The 23,185-nt window shown below is 54.0% G+C and overlaps 6 protein-coding genes across 6 annotated transcripts; 3 read left to right on the top strand and 3 right to left on the bottom strand.

The window, feature by feature from the left end:
* Window positions 1-2,967: 2,967 nt before the first annotated feature.
* Window positions 2,968-4,980, bottom strand: J4E84_010583 (uncharacterized protein; the record flags this gene model as incomplete). Its single annotated transcript, XM_049393138.1, has 2 exons — window positions 2,968-4,787; window positions 4,839-4,980. The coding sequence occupies 2 exons, from the start codon at window positions 4,978-4,980 to the stop codon at window positions 2,968-2,970; spliced, it is 1,962 nt and encodes a 653-aa protein (XP_049239130.1).
* Window positions 4,981-5,762: 782 nt separating this feature from the next.
* Window positions 5,763-9,010, top strand: KGD1 (2-oxoglutarate dehydrogenase E1 component; the record flags this gene model as incomplete). The annotated part of the gene is made up of 3 exons (XM_049393137.1): window positions 5,763-5,942; window positions 6,004-8,045; window positions 8,095-9,010. 3 exons carry the CDS (start codon window positions 5,763-5,765, stop codon window positions 9,008-9,010), a joined length of 3,138 nt encoding a protein of 1,045 aa, XP_049239129.1.
* Window positions 9,011-9,219: 209 nt separating this feature from the next.
* On the bottom strand, window positions 9,220-11,150 carry J4E84_010581 (uncharacterized protein; the record flags this gene model as incomplete). Its single annotated transcript, XM_049393136.1, has 3 exons — window positions 9,220-10,772; window positions 10,939-10,978; window positions 11,028-11,150. The coding sequence occupies 3 exons, from the start codon at window positions 11,148-11,150 to the stop codon at window positions 9,220-9,222; spliced, it is 1,716 nt and encodes a 571-aa protein (XP_049239128.1).
* A 4,853-nt stretch (window positions 11,151-16,003) lies between these two features.
* J4E84_010580 (uncharacterized protein) lies at window positions 16,004-17,992 on the top strand (the record flags this gene model as incomplete). Its single annotated transcript, XM_049393135.1, has 4 exons — window positions 16,004-16,217; window positions 16,273-17,139; window positions 17,190-17,378; window positions 17,436-17,992. The coding sequence occupies 4 exons, from the start codon at window positions 16,004-16,006 to the stop codon at window positions 17,990-17,992; spliced, it is 1,827 nt and encodes a 608-aa protein (XP_049239127.1).
* A 666-nt stretch (window positions 17,993-18,658) lies between these two features.
* Window positions 18,659-19,867, top strand: J4E84_010579 (uncharacterized protein; the record flags this gene model as incomplete). The annotated part of the gene is made up of 4 exons (XM_049393134.1): window positions 18,659-18,783; window positions 18,836-18,908; window positions 18,957-19,665; window positions 19,725-19,867. 4 exons carry the CDS (start codon window positions 18,659-18,661, stop codon window positions 19,865-19,867), a joined length of 1,050 nt encoding a protein of 349 aa, XP_049239126.1.
* An 886-nt stretch (window positions 19,868-20,753) lies between these two features.
* On the bottom strand, window positions 20,754-23,070 carry PAB1_2 (Protein phosphatase PP2A regulatory subunit B; the record flags this gene model as incomplete). The annotated part of the gene is made up of 2 exons (XM_049393133.1): window positions 20,754-20,883; window positions 20,933-23,070. The coding sequence occupies 2 exons, from the start codon at window positions 23,068-23,070 to the stop codon at window positions 20,754-20,756; spliced, it is 2,268 nt and encodes a 755-aa protein (XP_049239125.1).
* Between the last annotated feature and the right edge of the window lie 115 nt (window positions 23,071-23,185).

The raw sequence follows: 23,185 nt of genomic DNA, 5'->3' as shown, positions 1-23,185 counted from the left end.
GCAAAGCCTTCCATTGCTTCCAGAAGCTGTACGATTTGGTACATGTTCGATGAACAAGATCCGCCCAGCAGCGAAATGTGCATTTTTCTCAGTCTAGACACACGGTTGTGAGACTGCTCACACCTGTCCGGTCAATTGTGCTGAGTCAACTTCCATGCTTCAGTGGTGAGTGTTATCGAGCCCTGGAAAACGCCCTTAAGCCAGGCTTACTGATCACATTGAATTTCTGTCCGTTGCCCTGCACTTGACGGCGATCCTTACCTCCAGTAGCTGAGGGCGGACACAATAAGTATCACGCTGGGCCGTTGTTGACAGCCGGATGGCCTTTGTTCATCTTGAGAATTCAAGTAACTTGAATGTCTAGCCTAGGGTGTGATTTGTCGACCTGTAGAATGGAGTGGATTATTGATCTCACGTAGAGACATGACTCAGTTCGGGCCGTGCTTTCTTGCACCCACGCTCTCCAAGTGTGATGCTCTTCTTCGAGCGCCTTTGGTCCGCAGGAGCTGGGCGTGACGAGCCGAGCTCCATTCACTCCGCCCAATGCGCCACGCTCGTGAGCCATGTAGTCGTGCTCCGCGCTTGGGTGGCATTGGCTGGTCAGAAAGTCTTCGAAGCAGCCATCTCCCTGCCGACCGTGGATGCTTGTCGTATTCCTGTCTGACCAGCGCTCAAGTCCGTCGACCTGATTCTCGGGATTGCATCAGGTCCTCGACTCACCGGCCCGATGATCGCAGTGCGGATGTTGTTTTGTCGTCAGGCTAAGCTACACTATCGCTGATTTAGCTAGCGCCAACAGGAGGGTATAATGATGTGGAGAGATCTACAGGTCATTATGAATCGCTGCACGCCCATGGATCTGAAGCTATGTCCTCGCAGCAAATCAGAACAGCGGTTTTCGACGCATCTACCTGCCGTTGCTGCACGGGAGGATACGCGAGACCCATGTGATCCACCCTGTCCACGTCAATAGATCGGCGCTGGCCAGGCATAACACCTAAGATTCGCTAGCTGCATGTGAAGCCACCTCGAGAGCATGGCGCCGGGGCCAGGCGAGTAAGGGTGGGAAATGGGTATTTCTCGAATCAGATCTCCATTATCTCATAATGTGGCGTATGCGCCGTGTCACAGCGGAAGGAAAGAGGACGGGACGGACCTTGATTGTCACATGACAGCGACTCCATAAGATCTTCCTGCACGGCTGTCGACCCCAGATATAAGACAAAGAGACCTGACTTTCTGTTTCCCATATCTAATTTCACCTGAGCTGCTCTTTTCGTACCATTGGCGTGATGAACGATCCTATTAGGGAACGTCGCCATACCATGACCCAGCCGCCTCTTTCCCAGAGCGCCAGCAAGAGCGAGCTTTGCAATCGACTTAAACTCAGTGAGAGTACACACAGACTGCTTCTCGTAAGTATTCGCCTGACAATAGAAGGCCGTCCGCTAACCCACACGCCCTCCGTAGGCCGAAGCTGTCGCTGCCAGAAACGCATTGAGCTCAAACCGCTACAATTTGACCGAGCAATCGAGGGCAGACCCCTCTGTAGCAGAACCATATAGATGGGACGAGTTGTCGGAAACGTCGAAACATCTGCATATTTTGATGATCGTACGCGATGCTTGCGCGGAAACAAGACCGTATTATGACATCGGTCGTTACATGCTTCATGTCAACGAAGAGAACTGGGTCGCGAGATGGTACCTCTGGCATAGCTTCCGTTACAGGTAGGTCGACTAAGGTTGTCGTGCAGCTGGGCTCGACACTGATCTTTGCAGAGACAACCGACCGAGGGAGCGAGTTCCTAATAACAACGGTACGTATATTTTTGAGTCGATGAATAGATGTTCTGTTCGGTATCTGGTGCAGGTTAACTAACGGATAGTAGGAAACAAACCATACTATGATCCCGCACGCGACCATTACAACGGACGACAGCCCTAGCTTTCAACACCAGGAACACGTATACTTGCGACGGCATCTGTTTTTGTAGATGTTGTAGGTGTCGCGTAGGTTCGGTCCATGTTGGATGATGTAGGTGTTGCGGTTTCGGTCTACTCAGAGGATCTGTTTGCTCTTCGGGTGTGTTTCATCCAACCGTGCCCTTCGTTTTCTGGTTTTAATACTTGGTTAAGACTTTTCCTTTCGAGTTTCGATGTTTCGGTATTGCTGGTCGCAATAAACGCTCATTCCAATTTCGGTTGTTGTTGGCCGCAGTTGTTCCTGCGTTTCAGGAATTGATGACGTCCTCTCTTGCTTTGCGTGCTCTTCTGCATGCGCGACATGTCTTCATGTTACCCCAATATTCATGCCCTCAGTTGCTGCATCCAAGCTGCGCCGTATCATACCGCAAAGAAACGAAGTGAGGATGAGGTTGTGAAAGAAATGTGCCTCGTCGAGTTACTCAATAAGTGGGGCCTCTCCCAGGTCAGGGGTCCAGTGCCTGCCGAAGCAGCCCGGGCTGGTAAGAAGACATTCACTTTGGCAGGTGCGATGGACCGGCGGTACTGTGCACTTATCAAGCATTGCGAGCCTTCAGTTAGCGGTGTAGAGATTCTGCTGATATTACTTCGTGTTAAGATACATGATCCGAAAATTGTCGGCGTCTATGCACCTTCCGACCCGATGAGGTATTGATCACACATGTGGTTTGTAGCTTTCAGCATCACTTTCGGTCATGGCGGACCATTTTCGTGGAGCGCGTGTAGATCATTGCGGATTTGCGCAATAACCGACGTAGATGGCTGTTGGATAGACATGGGCATTCCCAACATCAATTGCCTCACTGACTACAATTATCATGTATCTCCGGAAAGAATCTGTGTATTTCAAAGCATGGCCTGCAATTGTTTCACGAAAATACCTAGCGGTCGTCCGATCGGCACAAGCCCTGTTTCCCAAACGCCTTCGCTATGCAAATCAGAAGGATCTTCAGCTTTTTAAAAGTACAGCACGAACATGCGATCAAGCAGTCGCGGCCGCTGTGCTGCGTGCAACTTGTTCCTGGAGAGCTTTTTTGTATTGACTCCGCGCAGCGTCGATTGCTCGAATCAAAGGGTCCACAATTTGGTTGACGGCCTTCGCGCCTCCTCTGATAGCTCCGGGGTCGAACTTCCTCTTCTTCCTCTCTCGCTGGTTGGCGAACTCATTCTCTTTCCGTGCATGCTCGATTCTTGCTTCGCGCTCTGCTTCTGCCATATCGGCTACCGCCTTGATACGGTCGAGCGATTTGTCAAGCGTCTCGATGAGACGCGCAATCTCGCCCGCGCGGTCGGGGTCTCCTGAGTAGAACACGGCCCAGAAGTAGTGCAAAAACTCGACCGTCGTGTTATGGGTCATGGTGAGATTCTCTAGAACCCCTTCCGATACGTGAAGCTCCTTTGCTCGCTCGCTGGTGGGAATGGCTTTGGATGACGTGTAGTCATCGTTGTGTAGATGGCGTTTCCTCACAGCCGCAATGATCTGCGAGGATGCTGCACTTCGCGAGGATTTACTGCCAACTTTGGTCTTCTTGGGGACCGACTCCTCCTCGTCACTACTACTCTCATCATCGATATCGATCGTAGAATGGAGATCAACGCGCGAAAGCTGGCCGTCGCCGCCGAACTTGCGAAGATCCTGCTGTAACGTCGAGAGGGCCTGTGCAGGAGTACGCTTGGTGTAGGTCGCAGCACTGGTTGAGGTGTGCACGCTCTGGCCAGCGGAGAAGAACCGGCTTTGATCCTGTACGCGGAGAACGACCCTGTTGTCGTCATCTGCACGCTGTAGATCCCGCAACTGCAGCTCTTTGTATGTCTCTTCATCGACTCCGACGGGTCCATGCCGACCTCCATCCGAAGGTGGCACTTCTTTCATCATCTTCTCGCTCATGCGATTCAAAACTCGGAGGATGGGCGCCTTCTCATAATTGGTCGGGTTCATGGTCCAATCGGGCCGGTTACCTTGTTTCTGGCTATGGTTCTGTTCATTTGCCTCGATGTTGATGAAGTTAGGGATGGAAGCTGCAAGCAGATCCTGGTTGTCTGTTGTCTCATCGTAAGACAGATACTTGTCGAGCTTAGGATCAAGCACGTCCTTTTCTTGGATGCGCTCACCCTTGAGCTTCTTCATCAAGCGACTGTGGAAAAACCTCTCCCAGAAGTCACCCTCGCTCAACTGGGGCACGTTCTCATTGTAAGCCTTTTGGACGATTGGATGCTGCCTGAACAAGAGCTCAATCTGCTCTTTAGTCAAGCTTAGCATGAGGGTGCCGTTGACAGACTTTGATTTGATGACGGACAGCACGTTGTAAGTTCCTGTAGCCTGCGACTTTTCCGTTGCGTGAGATCTCAACATGTGCACGCGTGTAGACCAAAACTGCATAGAAAACTGCAAGACACCGACGGAATCAGGCTTCTCCGCAAGCGCTCGGTCGAAGCGTTGACGAAGGGCTGGATTTGAATTGAGAAGCGACATCTGAAGCGTTGTATCCGCAAGCAGCTTCGCGTCATCGTAGTTTTCCTCGTTGTCTTTGCCACCAGCAGTCACAGTCTGCGCCATAGCGATGGCAGCTGAGGCGCTGCTGTCCCCACCATCCTTGCTACCAGCAGCAGGAGCCGGAGACGGAGCGCTCTGCTGTTTGGAGGCCTCGATCCATTTGCGCAATAGACTGGTTATGTTCTGCTGGTCGTCGCGAGCGGTAGCGGAGGTGAATGTAAGGGTGTGGTTGCCAGCTAGGGGCGCTGGCTCGGGTACGACGATTTTTATGGAGGCCTTGGCAGCGGTCGCGGGCGTCTGTTGGAGGTCTAGAGAGTGTCAGTGGTGTATAGCGTCTTTCTCGTGAGGCCTCGACGTACTGCCTATATCTGCTATGGCTATGGACCACGGAGCAGGCGCATTGGCCGCGCCACTGGTCGACTTCCAGGACACCGTCTTGCCATCCGCAGACACGGCGACCCTGCCGTTATCCTTCTTGTACTGGGCAGCGGCGTCGGCCATGATGGCGGGGGGTAAGGTCGCGGCGATCAGTGAGGCGTGCCTGGCTTGAGGCTGACGCGGTGCTAGCTTGTCTGGGCTTCCCCAGATTCACGCGTCGCACGTGACTACGCATTAGCGAACGGCATGGCAGCCGCTGAGGCTCAGGCAAGGCTGTACCCTACTCCAAAACTCAATTCAACGTTCAGCTGGAATGCATCTTTTGTTTGATGGGTTTGGCCATGTGGCCTCTTCATCTCCTCGCCCACTTCAGAACGCGTGTCTGCAAACATGGCGCATGGCTCGCATCAGCCAAGAGAAGTAACACATCAGGCGCAACGGATACATATCCGTGCCATGCAGCGTCAGAAGCCGTCAGAGGCTGCATGCGAGTTACATAAGGCCTGCCCTGCTATTGGCTGGTGGTGCGAGAACACTGGATGAGCGACCACTTCGTCATATCGCAGCGCCGCCGGGACCAGCAAAGAGTACCACTGCAAGCCTGCACAGGTCTGCAGACTGTACTTGGAGAACAACAAGCAGACGAGAAGATGCAGTGTTAACATAGACTTCACGGTGTTCGGTCGCTCCCTTGAATGTGGTGGGTGGTGACCGGTCAGAAATCCCGCGATCCATGATACGCGCTAGGCCGGAACACGGGGCCTGTCCTGGCTGCATCAACTTCTACTGCGTGCGACGCTTAACTTCGACTGCACATTGCTACAGCTGAGGCTTTTCTTCTTCTCATCGTCGTCCGTTTGGATGTCACCCATCCCTACCTCCGCTTTGTTAATCTAATCCCCGTCATGTTGCGCAACACCCTGCGCCAGTGCTGCTCCCGCCAGCTCCAGTGCGCCCCGGCGAGAGCATCCTTCTCGAGCCTCGCACAGCCCTCTCGAACCGCTCTCTCGACATGTCGCCGCCCGCTCGCCGTGACGCAGCGCCGCCAGTATGCCGTGTCGTCGGAAGACACCAACAAGGGCGTTGTGCGTGCCTCCCAGCCAGACCCTCAAACTCTTCGACCCATAGCTAACAATGACGGCATAGGACCCCAACGACTCGTTCCTCCAGGGCAACACGGCCAACTACATCGATGCCATGTACATGCAGTGGAAGCAGGACCCCGCCAGCGTCCACTACTCATGGCAGGTCTACTTCCACAACATGGAGTCCGGCGACATGCCCGTGTCGCAAGCCTTCCAACCGCCGCCAAACATCATGAGCTCGCCCCAGGGCGGCGCCGCGAACAGGCCCGGCATGGGCATGGCTTCCGCCGAGGGTACCGACGTCATGAACCATCTCAAGGTGCAACTGCTCGTCCGAGCCTACCAGGCCCGCGGTCACCACAAGGCCAAGATCGACCCGCTGGGCATCCGCTCCGAAGCTGAGCAGTTCGGATACAGCAAGCCGCGCGAACTCGAACTGTCACATTACAACTTCACCGAGAAGGACCTGGAACAAGAGATTGAATTGGGTCCTGGTATCCTCCCACGCTTCAAGACCGAGTCCCGCAAGAAGATGAAGTTGAAGGAGATCATCGACGCCTGCGAACGCCTCTACTGCGGCTCTTACGGAGTCGAATACATCCACATCCCGGATAGGGAGCAGTGCGACTGGCTTCGTGAGCGCATCGAGGTCCCCACACCTTTCAAGTACTCCGTCGACGAGAAGCGCCGCATTCTGGACCGCCTGATCTGGGGTACCAACTTCGAAGCTTTCCTGGCCACCAAATACCCCAACGACAAGCGATTCGGTCTTGAGGGAGGTGAGAGTTTGATTCCCGGAATGAAGGCCCTCATCGACCGAAGTGTCGATTTTGGTGTCAAGGACATCGTCATTGGCATGCCGCATCGTGGTCGTCTCAACGTGCTCTCCAATGTCGTCCGAAAGCCCAACGAGTCCATCTTCAGTGAATTTGCCGGTACTGCCGAGGCCAACGAAGAGGGCTCTGGTGACGTCAAATACCACTTGGGCATGAACTTCGAGCGCCCCACCCCATCCGGAAAGCGCGTACAGCTGTCTCTTGTCGCCAACCCGTCCCATCTCGAGGCCGAAGACCCCGTCGTACTAGGAAAGACCCGCGCCATTCTGCACTACAACAATGACGAGAAGGAAGGTTCCAGCGCCATGGGTCTGCTCTTGCACGGTGACGCCGCTTTCGCCGGTCAGGGTATAGTATACGAGACTATGGGCTTCCACCAGCTCCCCAGCTACCACACTGGCGGTACTATTCACATCATCGTGAACAACCAGATTGGTTTCACTACGGATCCTAGGTTCTCCCGTTCGACTCCTTACTGCTCTGATATCGCCAAGGCAATTGATGCGCCCGTTTTCCACGTTAACGGTGACGATGTCGAGGCCCTCAACTTCGTCTGCCAGCTGGCAGCTGACTTCCGCGCCGAGTTCAAGAAGGATGTGGTTATCGACATGGTTTGCTACCGAAAGCAGGGTCACAACGAGACTGACCAGCCCTTCTTCACCCAGCCTCTCATGTACAAGAAGATCTCAGAACAACCCCAAACACTGGACATCTACACCAAGAAGCTGCTCGACGAGAAGACCTTCACCAAGGAGGACATTGACGAGCACAAGGCTTGGGTCTGGGGTATGCTAGATGAGAGCTTCAACCGCAGCAAGGACTACGTACCAAACTCCAAGGAATGGCTTACTTCGGCCTGGAACGGCTTCAAGTCGCCCAAGGAGCTTGCGGAAGAGGTCCTGCCCCATCTGCCAACCGCCATCGAGGAGACTCAACTGAAGCACATTGCTGAGAAGATCGGCGGTGCGCCGGAGGACTTCAATGTACACAAGAACTTGAAGCGTATCTTGGCTGGCCGCACCAAGACTGTCATGGACGGCAAGAACATCGACATGGCTACCGCGGAAGCCTTGGCATTCGGAAGTCTGTGCATGGAAGGCCACCACGTCCGTGTCTCCGGACAGGATGTCGAGCGTGGAACCTTCTCTCAGCGCCATGCCGTGCTCCACGACCAGGAAACTGAGAAGACATACACACCTCTCCAGAACCTTGCCGAGGACCAAGCAACATTCACCATCTCCAACTCTTCGCTCAGCGAATACGGAGTGTAAGTTCATGCTGTTTTGATGTATTTTGCCGTAACTAATCACCTGTAGGCTTGGCTTCGAATACGGATACTCGCTATCATCACCCAACGCCCTCGTCATGTGGGAGGCTCAGTTCGGTGACTTCGCCAACACTGCCCAGGTCATCATCGATCAGTTCATTGCCTCTGGTGAAGTCAAGTGGCTTCAACGTTCCGGCCTCGTCATGAGCTTGCCCCACGGTTACGACGGTCAAGGTCCCGAGCACTCTTCTGGACGTATGGAACGCTACCTACAGCTCTGCAATGAGGATCCCCGTATCTTCCCCTCGCCCGACAAGCTCGACCGTCAGCACCAGGACTGCAACATCCAGATTGCCTACACAACGAAGCCGTCTAACCTCTTCCATCTCCTCCGTCGCCAGATGAACCGTCAGTTCCGCAAGCCTCTCATCCTCTTCTTCTCCAAGTCGCTACTCCGTCACCCACTCGCTCGCTCCAACATTGAGGAGTTCACTGGCGACTCTCACTTCCAATGGATCATCGAAGACCCCGCGCACGCTAGCGGCGAGATTGAGTCGCATGAGGGCATCAACCGTGTCATCCTCTGCACAGGTCAGGTATACGCTGCGCTTGTTAAGGAGCGTGAGGCCCGCGGTGAGAAGGACGTTGCCATCACTCGTATCGAGCAGCTCAACCCCTTCCCCTGGCAACAACTGAAGGACAACCTGGACTCGTACCCCAACGCCCAGAACATCATCTGGTGCCAGGAAGAGCCCCTGAACGCCGGCGCCTGGTCATTCACCCAGCCCAGAATCGAGACTCTGCTCAACCAAACCGAGCACCACAACAGGCGTCACGTGATGTACGCTGGCCGCAACCCTAGTGCGTCGGTGGCCACTGGACTTAAGGTGTCACACAAGAACGAAGAGAAGGCCCTATTAGATATGGCTTTCACCGTAAAGCAGGACCACTTGAAGGGCGAGTGAAGGCTGGCTGAAAAGTGGAAAGGGGTAGTTGGTCATTGATTGCATTACTTTATTCCCATGATATGTATGTTTACAGCGTGTAGTCTCGTGTGCTGTCGTGGAAGCTAGATGTACTTCAATGACAGTCTGAACAAAAATTCTTTACTTCATACATTATCCTGTCTTCTGCATGCGTTGCATCTCACATTGACTTTTGCTCACTTACACCCTCAAGTAAGCAAATGCGGATTCCCCTGATACACAAAACTCGGTTTCCTGCGTGCCTTGAGCTCAGACCTCTCTCCGTCATCCCAACTACCCCACACATTCGCATGCTGCGGGCCCTCCACCTCACGGATATAGCCCAAAGCACAGTCCTCAAATTGGACCTTGGGTTGCGCTGCGTAGAAAGTATCATAGCGATGCGATAGTGCTTGTTTGAGTGATTTGACCCTGTTGTCACTACCGTGTAGCACGCCCCAGGGATCTCTGCACGCTTCGCCCTTGCATGATTTGAGGACCATCATCAACGCGTCGATGCGGTCGATGATGGCGGTGAACGAGCGACCTGCGATACGGTAGGTGTCACGTTTCGCTATGAGGTCCGCGTCTTCGCCGTCGAAGTAGTTCTCGAGCTGGCCTGGGTCGAAGCGCATGTCGTAGTACTCCTTGTCGCCTGTACAGAAGACGGAGTAGTAGATGTTGTAGTCTTCGCTGATGAGGCGAAGGCCTTTGTACGTGTTGTTGCGTACAGAGTGGAGGTATCCACCCCAGTTTTGGTCGGGCGGGTGAATCTCTTTCACCGGGTTGTCGTAGTGGCCCCATATGCCTTCGGGAATGGCACGGCCCCAGTACTCGATGTTGATGTGCTCTTGACGTTCTGCGGATTCGGCGAGAAGGGTGTCTTCTTTGGTGAGGGGCATGACCGAGCCGTCGAAGTCTTCGCGTAGAGTCTGACCGGCCAACTTCATGATTGTGGGTGCAAGATCAGTGTGGGAGCTGACGATGTCGGTGGTGTGGCCCTTCATTACACCTGGCCCGCGCACAATGAGGGGTATGTGAATATCAGTCTCGTAGCCACATTCCTTGCCGGCATGTAGGCGATGCTGACTTAGATGATAACCGTTGTCGGTGGTGTAGATGATGTATGTGTCTTCTAGAAGACCCTTGTGCTCCAGAGTCTTCACAAGTTGTTCCACCATCTCATCTACTGACTGAAGGGCGCGAAGGCGAGAGCGTTGGAACTCATCATTGTAGTCAATGACTGTGTCGTTAAGAAGTGGAAGTCTCTTGACCCATCCTGTGCCACCCTGCTTCTCGGGATTGAAGTTGGCATCGCGTGGGATCTTGTACTCGGTGAAGAGATGGGCATGTCTCTCTGCATATTGAGGCAGATCCGCGCTATACTCCTCGGCGGGCACGAGCTTCACGTTGCTATGAGGCGCGATAGGTGCAATGGTAAGGAACCAAGGCTCAAGGTGTTGCGTTGCTTCCTCGAGAAAGTCATACGCCTTCTCTGCAGTCACATCAGGCGAGTATTGACCTTTGTAGCTTATGGGTGGCCCACCGTTGCGACTCATGTGCGCGTTGTAGTATTCGTACGTATAGGGGTCGAGGATGAAGTCGGAACCGTTGTACCCGCCGGCGTAGGGTGCATTGTAGTTGTCAACAGAGTGGTGGTTCCAGAGCTTGCCAGAATAGTAGGTGTTGTAGCCAGCGTTCTGCATCCACACTGGGAGGTAGTCATCGTTGATACCTTCGCGGACGACCTTTGGGTAGCCACCTGAGACGCGTTAATGAGGCTGACAGTATACGCGGAGATGTCTGCTAACCGTAGGGTGCAAAGACGTCAGTCACATTCGTGTTGTGGGCAGCTCTTCCGGTCCAGAGGTTTACGCGGGACGGGCAACATAGCGCAACCGTACAGAAATGGTTCGCATACAATGTACCTTCATGGAGTAGATACTTTTGCAAGAAAGGCATGTGCTCCTGTTCTTGGTGAGTCAATGTCATTTGATGCAGCGCGAGATGTACGAACCAGTGACTTCATATGCCAATCTTGATCGTCTGTCAAGATGAAGAGAATGTTCGGCTGCTTCGCTGCTGCACAGTGCAGTGCCGAAGGAAGCACTGCATAATGGAACAGCTTGAGGAACTTCATGGTGACAGGCCGTTGTCGAAGCTGACGACTGGACTGGGTGAATTGTGCCCTTATAAGGCATTATGCGGTTGAACGCGCTCTCCCCGCGTTCGAACAGAGCCATGTTCATGGTCGATGTTCACGCGTCGTTACTGGACTTGAAGACGAGGCCGGCGCCGTGACGCGTGAGTGCAGGAAGCGGGTGGAGTTCATGGGTCGATGCATTGTCACGTAGCGCGACGCTAAACCTCGAGCACGAGCCTCACCCCACACCTGGCACCAGCCATCGCGGGAAATGTCTCCCTCGTGCTATCGTCTCCGCATTGCGTGCCCGGCTACGACGCAGCAAGCCGCAAACGCCAATCCTCTCGCGGCGATTCCTAGTAAGTCGCCGAAAATGCCGGCGCGCTCCTCTCATGGCTTCTCCATGTGGAAAGTTCGTCACCGACGAGACACGCAGCCATGGACAGGACAGTGGCAAATATGAGTACCGAACAATTGTACCGAAAGAGGACATTCGACAGACTTAACCAAAGAGCTGCGAGAGCGCGGAAGAAGTCGCGTATAGCAGAGCTAGAAGAAGAGGTCGCTGATCTGAAGCGGCGCCTTACGCGCTCGGAAGGCCTCGTCAAACAGCTGCAGAACAATGAAACATGCCTTCGAGAGATCATCAATTCGGCGCGAGTGTCCCTTCAGATGGTCGATCACCACACAGTCTCACCATTCGATAGAGATGCATCCTCACCATCGACTGGAGCAGTCCCAGACCCATCCTTCGCCGAGGCCGGGCTCGACATGTCGCAAACCTCAATATCTCCTTCGAATAATATTGGGGCCAGTGCAACGTTGAACTTCGCATCGCATTCACTATCTGCTGGCCGGAGCGATGGCTCAGCGACTATCGATGCTTCAGCTTACGGCGCAACGTCGACTGAGGGTGTGCTTTTGAGAGATGCAGATACTGGGCTGAGCCTAGAGCTGCCTATCAGTGCGGACGAGTCTCTTTTCAATATGTGGGATGGCACTTCGAGTAAGTCTCGCTATCGTGAACTGATCGGATATCAGCTAAATCCTTAGACCTGGAACCAGACGCGAACAATACATACTCATTGTCACTATTTGGCGCGAATGCAGCCCAGGACGGTGTCGGCATCCCAGGGGATTGGCCTTTCGCACCAGAGCTCCCGTTGTTAGACGTGGCTGGCACATCTTCACAGCCTCCGCCGTGGGAGCGACTGCCGCTTCATGCATCCGCCACCTGTCGGCTCGATTCTGTATTGCTCGAGATCATCGTTACCAGCCGTCAGCACGTGCAATATTTAGGGCAGCTTCCAGAAAAGTCTTTCCCTAGCGTTCGGTCGTTGCTCAACCCTGCTACCCGCAATTCGCAGAATCCGATTTCGGATGCTCTAGGTCAGCATGGTAAGATAAGTATGGCAGTCAAGGGCTCAGCCGAAAGGGTTGCGTGTTTGTATTATATGAGCCTGTTGCTACGCTGGCTCATGTCCCCCACAAAGCGCAATTATGAAGCCATGCCAGACTTCTTGAGGCCTGTAGAAGCCCAGCTAACAATACCCCATCCGATTTGGGTTGATACGATAGTTTGGTAAGCTTACGGTCAAAGGTTGAGTACCACTACTGACGATATAGTTGAAGGCCTGAAGCACGGAAGCGCATACTCCAGTATATGGACTTGTCTGAGGGGCGGGAGTTCTCCAAGCTACGGGAGATCACGGGCAATTCGCTGTCAATCCATTGGCCTCACGACATATCTAGTATCCTTATTGTCGCATCGAACAGTGAGCTGCAGCTCAATCCGGACTTCGAAAGTCACGTCCGGCAGCTGAAGCACTGGAAAGTCGGGCCCGACATGGTGGAAACATTCCCATACTTGGACTGCATTCCGACTACGCCTTGATCACGCATGCGTCGAATGACTTGGTCAGCGCCGCAGCTGATGCAAGACTTCATTGTACTATACGGTGTTTGTTGATCGTTTGTAGCAATTCGGGCTATATGTCCCGGCTACACCATTCCACCACAGGCTGCCCATGGGTGACGTCATACACCTTGCGCCATCCAAGTTATTGACTCTCACGCGTAAAGAAAGGGGGGCAAGATACGTTGTCTACTCGGCCGCGTTTGCTCTCAATAGGTTTCTCTCCTTCGTGATAAGTGCGATGGAAAATGCGATGACGGAGGCGACTAGCCCAAGCACTGCCACAAGTTAGAAAAGTCAGGCCTCGAACTTTCTTTACTTACCGAACACATGCTGCGTGGCGTGTATATATGCCGGCATCAGCAGCTCGCGAAGACCATCACCCACATGCTGAATGTAGGCGATATCTGATGTTGCCTTCTCGACTATCTCCGATGCGTCATTTCTTCCCTCAAGGGCATGTTTCAGGCCCATCTGCAAGACGATTTGAAAGGCTGCAGCAGCCCCGCTGACGCCTGTAACGCCCCCCACGTTACCACTCAGGTACAATCCAGAGCCAGCAATAGCTACCTCGTCCTCCGCCACTGCGGATGTCAATCCAACGAAGACGGCCGAATGCGCCATGCCTGTTGCAAAGCCGGCGGGGAATATCAGGAGCGATCCCCAGACTGTGGTATGCCCATGCCACAATAGGAGCAAGAGAGTGAAAGACAGTGCCGAGCTGGCACTCGCTAGTATGGTAGGAGCTTTGTAACTTCCAGTCCTGATTTGTGTTAGCTCGTCATCTTACATACGTGAACGAAAGACTGTACCGCTTGATCCATGCCCCCGTCAGGAGGCCACCGACTGTATTTCCGACCACAGAGGGTATGAGGTAGGCGCCGGCCTCGCCAGTCGATGCATTATTGGTGACCTGGAAGTAGATGGGGATGATGAACATTAGCTTGGCACTAAGTTAGCCTTCCATCTTTCAGCTACAATTGCTGGGTCTTACTGCGGTCTGAGAAAAGTTCTGCAGGAGAAGGATTCCATAAGACGTGCCAACAACGTAGCGGGTGAGCAGTTGGACTGGAAAGATTGGCTCTTTCGCGAAAAACCGTTCGTATACAACAAACGTTCCAGCGCCGACAACAGCAACGCAAGCGGATGTGACGATGACGGGGTGGTTCCAATCGTATTTCTGGCCGCCAGTGTCCAGGACAAATAGCGCAGTGAAGATCGTTATACTCATGCACACCGCTCCGATGAAGTCGATACGTCGTAACTTGTCGCGAGTGGATTCGCAGTGCCCAGGTTTGAAAGTCTTCTGCGGAACGTCCAACTTCCACTGGACTAAGACAATCGAAAGGATGACTGGAGGAACTTGTGCCAAGAAGGCCCTGCGGAGTTCATCAGTAACTTGTGTGCGTAACAAAGGAACTGCCGTCTAAGGACTTACCAGCGCCAGCCAATCGTGGAAGCAAGAAACCCACCAATCACGCCGCCACAGCTTCTTCCTACTGTCTGCACCACATTGACATAGCTTCGGTATAGTGCGACTTCGTGGAAGGGCAGCAGATCAGTCAACAAGATCGACACCATGCACACCATACCAGCGCCCCCAGCACCCTGAATTGTACGAGCAGCGATGATCTGAGCCATTGACCGGCCCAGTCCCGAACCGAGCGTTCCGATCGCGAAGAGGACATAGGCCACCTGCAAACACGACTTTCGCCCAAAGATGTCGCTCAGCTTTCCGAAGAGTGGTTGCGATATACACATGGCTAGCATGTAGCTTGACAGGAGCCAAGAGCCGCTCTCGAGGTCATGAAATTCGGACGAGATCTTGCCATACGTGGCTAACACTAGCGATGTGTCCGCTTGGGAGATGAAGACACCTGCTACGATCAGCGGAGGGCTGTGTCGACAGAGTAAAGGCACCCACCGATCAACAAGATAGAAATGGTCGTCACCAGCGATCGTTTCGGCGTTGAGTGGTCTTTCGCGGACCCATCTCCTCGCTCAGGATCCTGCGAAGCGCCATTTACTGCCTACAAAAACTTAGCTAACAAAAAAGGTAATTTTGGGATGAGAGAAGCTCACCTCGTATGATGATGTCAGTTCAGGAAACAAGGGTGTCGCTTCGTCGACTTCTTGAACAGCCGTCTGTGCATCCCATCCTGGTTTGACGGGGCTTCGCTGACGATTTACCATATTGTGTGAAATTTGGAGGTGTACGACTTCGAAGACAACGTAAGGTCGTGATCAATTTCGAAGCGACTCTGAGCTGGCTTGAACTCAGGATAGACTTGACTGCCCAGATACATCTCCACTTCAACGGTGCACGCTCTGATCGACATGAACTCTGCAATGCAATGTCATGCAAGTCGATTACGCGGAATTGCGGCACGACCGACATCGTTTGAGCAACGACATCCGTATTCGTTTCATCCAATCGAAAGTATACGGTCGCATATCGGCTTCCGCGAAATCGCTATAACCGCAAACGACATGGTGCCGCTAGCATGACCTTGCATTAGCGTCCGCTTTCGTACGCCACCACACTGACATTGCATATCGCATCATGGGCGGCGAGACTCACCACCGAACTACGTGGCGGAACGAGAACTGTCATTCGACGTGGAAATACCCCGCAATGCTTGTCTATGTACCCTGACCACAGTCACATAGCACAGTCTTGTTCTCGAATCATCAGACTCTACGAATCTCATGGCGTGTGCTGAGCTGAAAACGGTGGCTTCGGAGAAATGTATCCACTCCCGTAATTCTCAACACAGATCGCGACATTCGCAGCCACAAAGTCGGGAAGGACGGGACTGCGTGATTCGCGTATGAATCAAGTCTTATCCCACACCATAAGTATTGCTATCAATGCTGTATCCACTTCCGACATATGTCCGGTTCAACAACAACTGGGGCCACAACAGCTATCAGAATGGCCGCAACCGATAAGTCAACTCCCGATATCTCTACGATTGAGGACATTTCGAGCATACCTCTCAAAGACATGGAGGACAAAGACAAGATTCAGACTGACGCCGATGGCTTCGCTGGCGATGTGGAAAATCTGCCCAAGGGCTACTATCTGAGCTCCTTCTTCCTCGGTACTTGCTGCGCGGTGGGTTTTGGTGCTTGGGCTGGCAATGCTGGTGAGTATACTGGTTAGTGAATCGCATGAGAGGATGCCTAAACAACACAATGCAGGTTTTGCCTATGCTGCACCTATTCTGGGTACCATCAATGCGGACATTGGACCAGATCCCAATATCCAATGGGTCGCACTTGTGCATCCAGTTGGACTGTCCGTAGGTATGGTATGTACAAAGACCAATCTTGACTTCCACTCGTTCATCACTGACTTCGACCAGACCATCATAGGAAGACTAAGCGATATCTTCGGTCGTCGTTATTTCTTCATCGTGGGCGCATTCCTCGCCATGATTGGCACGCTCATCAGTGCTCTCGCCATTAACGTCAACATGTTGATCGTTGGATCCATGATCAAGGCACTCGCAGCTGCGACACAGCTATCTTGCTACTACACCATCGGCGAACTCATCCCATCCAAGTACCGATACCTCATGATTGGCGCAATCAACGTCTGGAATCTACCTGGGCAGGGTTTTGCCCCCGTCGTTGCGCAGAGTCTAGTTGCGACTCGAGTCGGTTGGCGAGCTGTATACTTCCTACTCACTGCCGTCAATGGGGCGTCTTTGATCTGTTACTGCGTCTTTTATCATCCTCCCAACTTCCACCAGAAGCATGGTCAGAGGGAGAAAAAGATGGATTTTGTTAAGAAGTTCGACTACGTTGGCACGTTGCTTTATGCCGCCGGCCTTACTATGTTCCTGCTTGGTCTTTCATGGGGCGGCACCAAGTATAGCTGGACGTCGGCGGAGGTGCTGTCCTTCATCCTCATCGGCTTCGGCTGTCTTGTTGCTTTTGTATGCTGGGAACTTTTTATGGACTTGAAGGAGCCTCTGGTCCCCATGAGCCTCTTCCGCCACCGGCCATGGGTTGTATCGGCAATACTCACGGGTATTGGGGCTGGAGTGTACTACGCTGGCGCGAGTAAGTATACTCTCCTCAATCATGCTAGGATGGCAGCTAATTGCCCGCAGTCATCTGGCCCCAGATCACACAGAACTTCTACGCCAACGGCGACCTTATGCATGCCGCATTCCTTTCCTCGTTAGCCAATTTAGGTATCCTGATAGGCGGTTTCGTGGGAGGATGCCTGGCTGGACCGATCGGTTATCAGAATTGGCAGATTACCGTGGCTATGGCTATAGGTGGAGGGCTGCTTGCGTGTAAGTCTTACTTTATCCCTGCATCTACACTGTATTGTATACTAACGGGGACAACAGCGGTGTCAACAGCAAACCCAAGCAACCAAGCCCAATCTTCTGCGTTAATCTTCTTTTCCGTCATGATGATGGGCTACGTCGCGGACATCGCCCTCGGAAACGCCATTCTCACGATAACTGATCAACGAGAAATTGGCGCTGCTGGCGGTGCTGCTGCATCAGTACGCACCGCTGTTGCGGGCACATGTCAAGCAGTCTACAACGTCGTGCTGGCGAATAGGCGTTCGACGACGGTGCCTGCTGCAGTTGTACCCGCCGTATTGGGCGCTGGCTTGCCTAAAGATAGCACTGCTTCGATCCTCTCAGCCTTGTCGTTGGGAACGCCTGCGGCATGGTCCGCGGTAAAAGGACTAACCCCTGAGATTAGAGCAGTTGCGGTATCGGCATATCATTCGGGCCTGTCACAAGCTTTCAAGACCGTTTATCTGGTGTCTTTCGCTTTTACTGGACTGGGCATATTGTTGTCGCTGCTTGCGCCGAACACGAGTAAATTGTTGACTGAGAAAGTCGCGGTTGCTCTCCAGACGCGGAAACCCAGAGAGGAAAACGCAGCATAGCGCAATTAAACCACGAATAGTCTTCAGAAGCACGGGAGTATATAGCACGAGCGTGATGGTGATGCCTCTACGTCCGCGGTCCGGAAGAAGTCGGGCAAACGTCAGCGCTTCAGTCGCGCCCCGCCAACCCCTCGTGCCCCTCCACTTTTCCGTCTCCGCACCTGCATCATAGCCTGCCACCCACGCGCTCCCGCAACAAAGCGCGTCAATTCCCGCAACACTCTGGATGCCCTCCTCAGCTCGCGGGCCAGAACCATGTCGAGCATCTTCGCTCGGGAATTTTTCCACGAAATTCGGGCTTGCTCCGGAGAAACTGGCGCAGTGACACGCGCTGACCGCCGCCCCGGCTGGAGCATCGTGAGCTGCCAGTGACGTCCGGCCAGTTGCCGAGGGCTATAGCTTCCCAGCGGCCTGCCAAACAAATGCCACAGAAGTGTGGTCCGCCTGCCCGACTCTACCCACCCTGACTTCATAACGATAGCCAGCTCCGCTTTTCGCTGAACTTTGAGCTTGATAGCTTTTTCACCATCCCTCTCTCCAAATTTCCCCATTCCCCATACTGCTTTCCCATCTTCCCTTCCACCGCTGATACCAACTTGCTTTGTCGCTTCGCTCGTCTTTCCACTTTTACACGTTGTGAATTGAACTCTACCAAAAGTTTACACCATGGCTTCCAACGGTAACGAAGGAGGCCCAGCCGGGCAGGAGAAGATCAACACCGATATCATCACCCTTACGCGATTCCTCACTGAAGAGCAGACCAAGTACGCGGAGGCAACAGGAGACTTCACGTAAGTACCAAAATCAAAGCACTCGGAACAGAGAACTAATTAGTCCTACCAGACTACTATGCCACGCACTGCAATTCGCCTTCAAGAGCATTGCCTACTACATCCGGAGAGCAACACTGATCAACGTATGCAAACCATCACAGACCACACGAGAGCGCAACTAACACCCCCAGCTCACCGGCCTCCAAGGCACATCCAACACAACCGGCGACGACCAAAAGAAACTCGACGTAATCGGCGATGAGCTCTTCATCAGCGCCATGCGCTCCTCGGGCCGCGTGCGCCTCCTCATCTCCGAAGAGCAAGAAGAAGCCATCGTCTTCAACGAGCACCCCAACGCGCGCTACGCCGTAGCCTGCGACCCCATCGACGGATCCTCCAACCTCGACGCCGGAGTCGCCGTCGGCACCATCTTCGCCGTGTACAAACTGCCCGAGGGCGCCAAGGGCACAAAAGAAGAGATGCTTCTACCCGGCACCGAGATGGTGGCCTCGGGCTTCACCATGTACGGCGCGTCCGCGCAGCTGGTGCTTACAATGAAGGGCGGAAACGTCAATGGCTTCACGCTCGACAACGCGTTTGGCGAGTTCATCCTCACACATCCGGACATGCGCGTCCCCAAGACGAGGAGCATTTACTCCGTCAACGAGGGTAACAGCATGTACTGGGAAGAGCCTGTTAAGCAGTGGTGTGAGAGCTTGAAAAACCCTGCTGAGGGACAGAAGCCGTACAGTGCGAGGTACATTGGTTCCATGGTGGCGGACGCGTATCGCACGCTGCTTTATGGTGGTATCTTTGCGTACCCCGCGGATAAGAAGACGCCAAAGGGCAAGTTGAGGATTCTTTATGAGTGTGCGCCTATGGCTATGGTTTTTGAGAATGGTAAGCTCACGTCCTCTCTTCTTGTCACAATGTACTCTTGCTAACTTCTGTGTTTGTAGCTGGCGGTCTGGCGGTAAACAGCAAGATGGACCGTATGCTCGAAGTCGTTCCCGAGCACATTCACGACCGATCGGGTATCTTCCTCGGCTCGGAAGGCGAGGTCCAAAAGGTCATCGATGCGCACAAGAACTACAAGAAATAGGCGTCTGTGGATAGCTTGGAACGTGGGATGGCGTATAATTGGGCTATCGCGGGCATATAAGCAGATACCTTGCTGGTCAAGACTCGAGTTTACGACATCGACGCAGTATTATTGAATGACGATACCAATCTCGACATTTCTTCATTCTCCTTTTGTCATGCTCGTGTAATGATGACGGTGTCTGACCTTGAGATCGTGATGATATGGTTGTATGCGTGGTTACAGACCTTAGGGACACCAACACCCAAGCAGACACAATGGGAAGTCATAACATCAAGAGCCAGTCGTGAATATTGTAAGATCTATTAGGAGTATTGACTACATGCCTAAGATCTTATCTGCTCATCTCTCCACAGCAAAGCTATCCAGTACGGACTAGATGCTTCAAACCCGTAATCCTATCCACATCTACCATGAATTATCGAGACGCCGAAAACCCGAACATTGGGAGCCAGCTTGGTATCGTAAGGCTGCTCGTGAGGTATCATACTGTTTGCGCAAAGAAAATCCATCCACACATACCCATATCATGACGTTTCGAGACGGGGCGCCGTCTATGATAACATGCACAAAGCGGGGAACAAAGAAAAAACATGAGGGGAAAACCAAACTCTCGAGATGCGAGTTTGGGTGCTGTAGGTGTCCGACGTTCCAGTGAAGGAGTCAGTCACCGGGGAAAGAGGTATCGTAGTAGGTAACTGAGAAGAGGACATCGAATCGTGAAAACTTTTTGGGTGCATGGGTCATGAAAGCCGTCCCGTGTCGTGAATGAAAACCGTTACCCGTGCGCCGTTCGCCGTTCAGAAAGATCATGCGACCATCGTAACTTGTTGCCGTTCGAGAGAATCGCGAACCGAATCCTACTCAGTGGCAACTAGAAAGAGATCTAAGCATCTTCCTTGGTCTCCTCCTTGGGGGCTTCCTTCTCAGGCTCACCCTCTTTGTTCTTGACGTATTCGTCGTAAACGCTCATGGCCTCGTCGACCTTGGCGCGGAGAGCAGACTCATCAGAAGTGCTAGGAGAGTCAGTACGGAAAATAGTGCGACGGAAAGTGGGAAACTTACAGGGTGATCAACTCGCTGTTGTCCATCTCGAGGAGCATACCGGTGATCTTGCCGGCGAGCTCGGGCTGCATCTCAGCGATCTTGGGGTAGAGAGCCTCACCGAGCATCTGCTTCTGCTGACCAGGAGGAGCGCCGCTCAGAGCACCCATGTCGACGCCAGCACCGGCGGGACCGCCACGGCCGCCCTGGGGGTAACCGGGCATGGGGGACTGACCGGATCGGCCGCCCTGGGGCATGCCGCCGCGACCACCCTGAGGAGGGAAGGCACCCTGACCACCGCGCATGCCGGGAACACCAGCCATCGGGACCTGAGGCATACCAGGCATAGGAGCCATGGGGCCGCCACGACCGCCGCGTCCGCCCATAGCCTGCTGAGCAGCCTGAGCAAGCTGCATGTATTGCTGGTTCATGTACGCAGGAGGGAAGGCACCGGGAGCCATGCCGGGGGGCATGTACATGGGAGGCATCTGCTGGCCGTTGGGACCACCACGACCGCCTTGCTGACCGGGCATGCCGCCAGGGAAACCAGCGCCACGACCACCTTGCTGGCCGGGCATACCGGCGGGGAAGGGCATCTGACCACGGCCACCAGCGGGGAACATCATAGGCTGCTGGCCAGGTGCGATGAACATCTGAGGGATACCACCGAACTGCTGCTGCTGTTGTTGCTGCATGCGGAGCTGGTTGCGGGCCTGGATGGTGGCCTCGAGCTGGTTCTTGCGGACATCCTTGCGCTGGGCAAGAGCGACGTAGAGAGGCTTGCCCTCAATCATCTTCTGGTTCATCTCGGTGACAGCCTTGGTGGCCTCGTCGGGGTTGCTGAAGCAGACGAAACCGAAGCCCTTGCTCTTACCAAGGATCTTCTTCTCACCCTTGATGGTGACCTTCTCGCCGCTGGCGTTCTCGTCCTTCTTCTCGTCAGAAGAGTCAGCCTTGGACTCATCCTTGGACTCCTCAGTCTTCTCAGCCTCCTTGGGCTCCTCCTTGGCCTCGTCCTTCTTCTCGTCGGATGGGCTCTCGGCGCGCTCAGCGGGCATGGCATCGCGCATGACCTTGGCGGAGGTGATGGTACCGAAAGGAGTGAACATGTCGCGCAGCTTCTCGTCGTCAACGTCGTCGTTGAGGTTCTTGATGTAGAGGTTGACACCCTGGTACTTGGACTGCTTCTCGAGACGAGCGGCCTCGTACTGCTTGCGGAGCTCCTCCTCGCGCTCGTGCTTCTTCTGGGCACGGCCGACGTAGAGCTTCTGGCCACGGAAGTCAACGTCGTTGAGCTTCTCGACGGCGTCAGAGGCGGCCTCGTGCTTGATGTAGTTGACGAAGCCGAACCCGCGGCTCTTGCCCTGGTCATCGCGCGCGATGGATGCAGAGGTGATGTCACCGTGCTTCTCGAAGAGCTCACGGAAGTCCTCGTCAGAGACATCGAGGTCGATGTTCTTGACGTAGATGTTGGTGAAGTTGGCCTTCATCTCCTCGAACTTGCTCATGCGCTCCTTCTTGGGGATGTGGTGGCCGACGAAGACCTTCTTCTCGTTGAGCAACATGCCGTTGACGTGCTTGATAGCGTTGTTGGCAGCCTCGGCGGTCTCGTAGTGGACGAATCCGTAGCCCTTGGAGTTGCCAAGCTCGTCCTGAGCGACCTTGCAGCTGAGGATGTTACCGAAGGCGGCGAAGGTGTCGTGGAGAGCCTTGTTGTCGATGGCGTGGTCGAGGTTCTTGATGAAGACGTTGCCCTGGCCAGTCTTGCGCAGAGCGGGGTCACGCTGGGACCACATGATGCGGCAAGGCTTGCCCTTGATGACGGTGTAGTTCAGCTCTTCGAGGGCCTTCTCGCCATCCTCAGAGCTGTTGTAGTTAACATAGGCGTAACCGAGCGAGCGACGGGTAACGGCGTCACGGCAGACACGGATAGACGCGACCTGGCCAATCGACGAGAACAGCTCGAAGAGCATGGCCTCGGTGACGGAGGGGTCGAGCTCGCCAACATAGAGCGACGCGGAGTTCTGGTTGTTCGCGGGGGCAGCGGTGGTGGGGGTGGGGGCTTCGCCCTGGGCGGCAGCGACGTTGGTGTCGACCTGAGCGCCGTTGGCGGCAGCACCGTCCTGGACGGGCGAGGTAGAGTTGGCGACGTCAGACATGATGTATATCTGCGGGGTCGCAGGTTAGCGGAGGGGTCCTAATATTGCGGGCACGAGCAGCGTCGACATGTGCCAGTGCGCTCGCTTCGCAAAAAGTTTCAGCACTCACCTAAGT

The sequence above is a fragment of the Alternaria hordeiaustralica genome, assembly GCF_023758085.1.
Source record: "Alternaria hordeiaustralica strain BMP 2776 chromosome Unknown scaffold_43, whole genome shotgun sequence".
In the NCBI taxonomy this organism is placed as follows: domain Eukaryota; kingdom Fungi; phylum Ascomycota; class Dothideomycetes; order Pleosporales; family Pleosporaceae; genus Alternaria; species Alternaria hordeiaustralica.
Note: the sequence above shows the minus strand (reverse complement) of the source record. Positions and strands in the feature narration are given on the sequence as shown.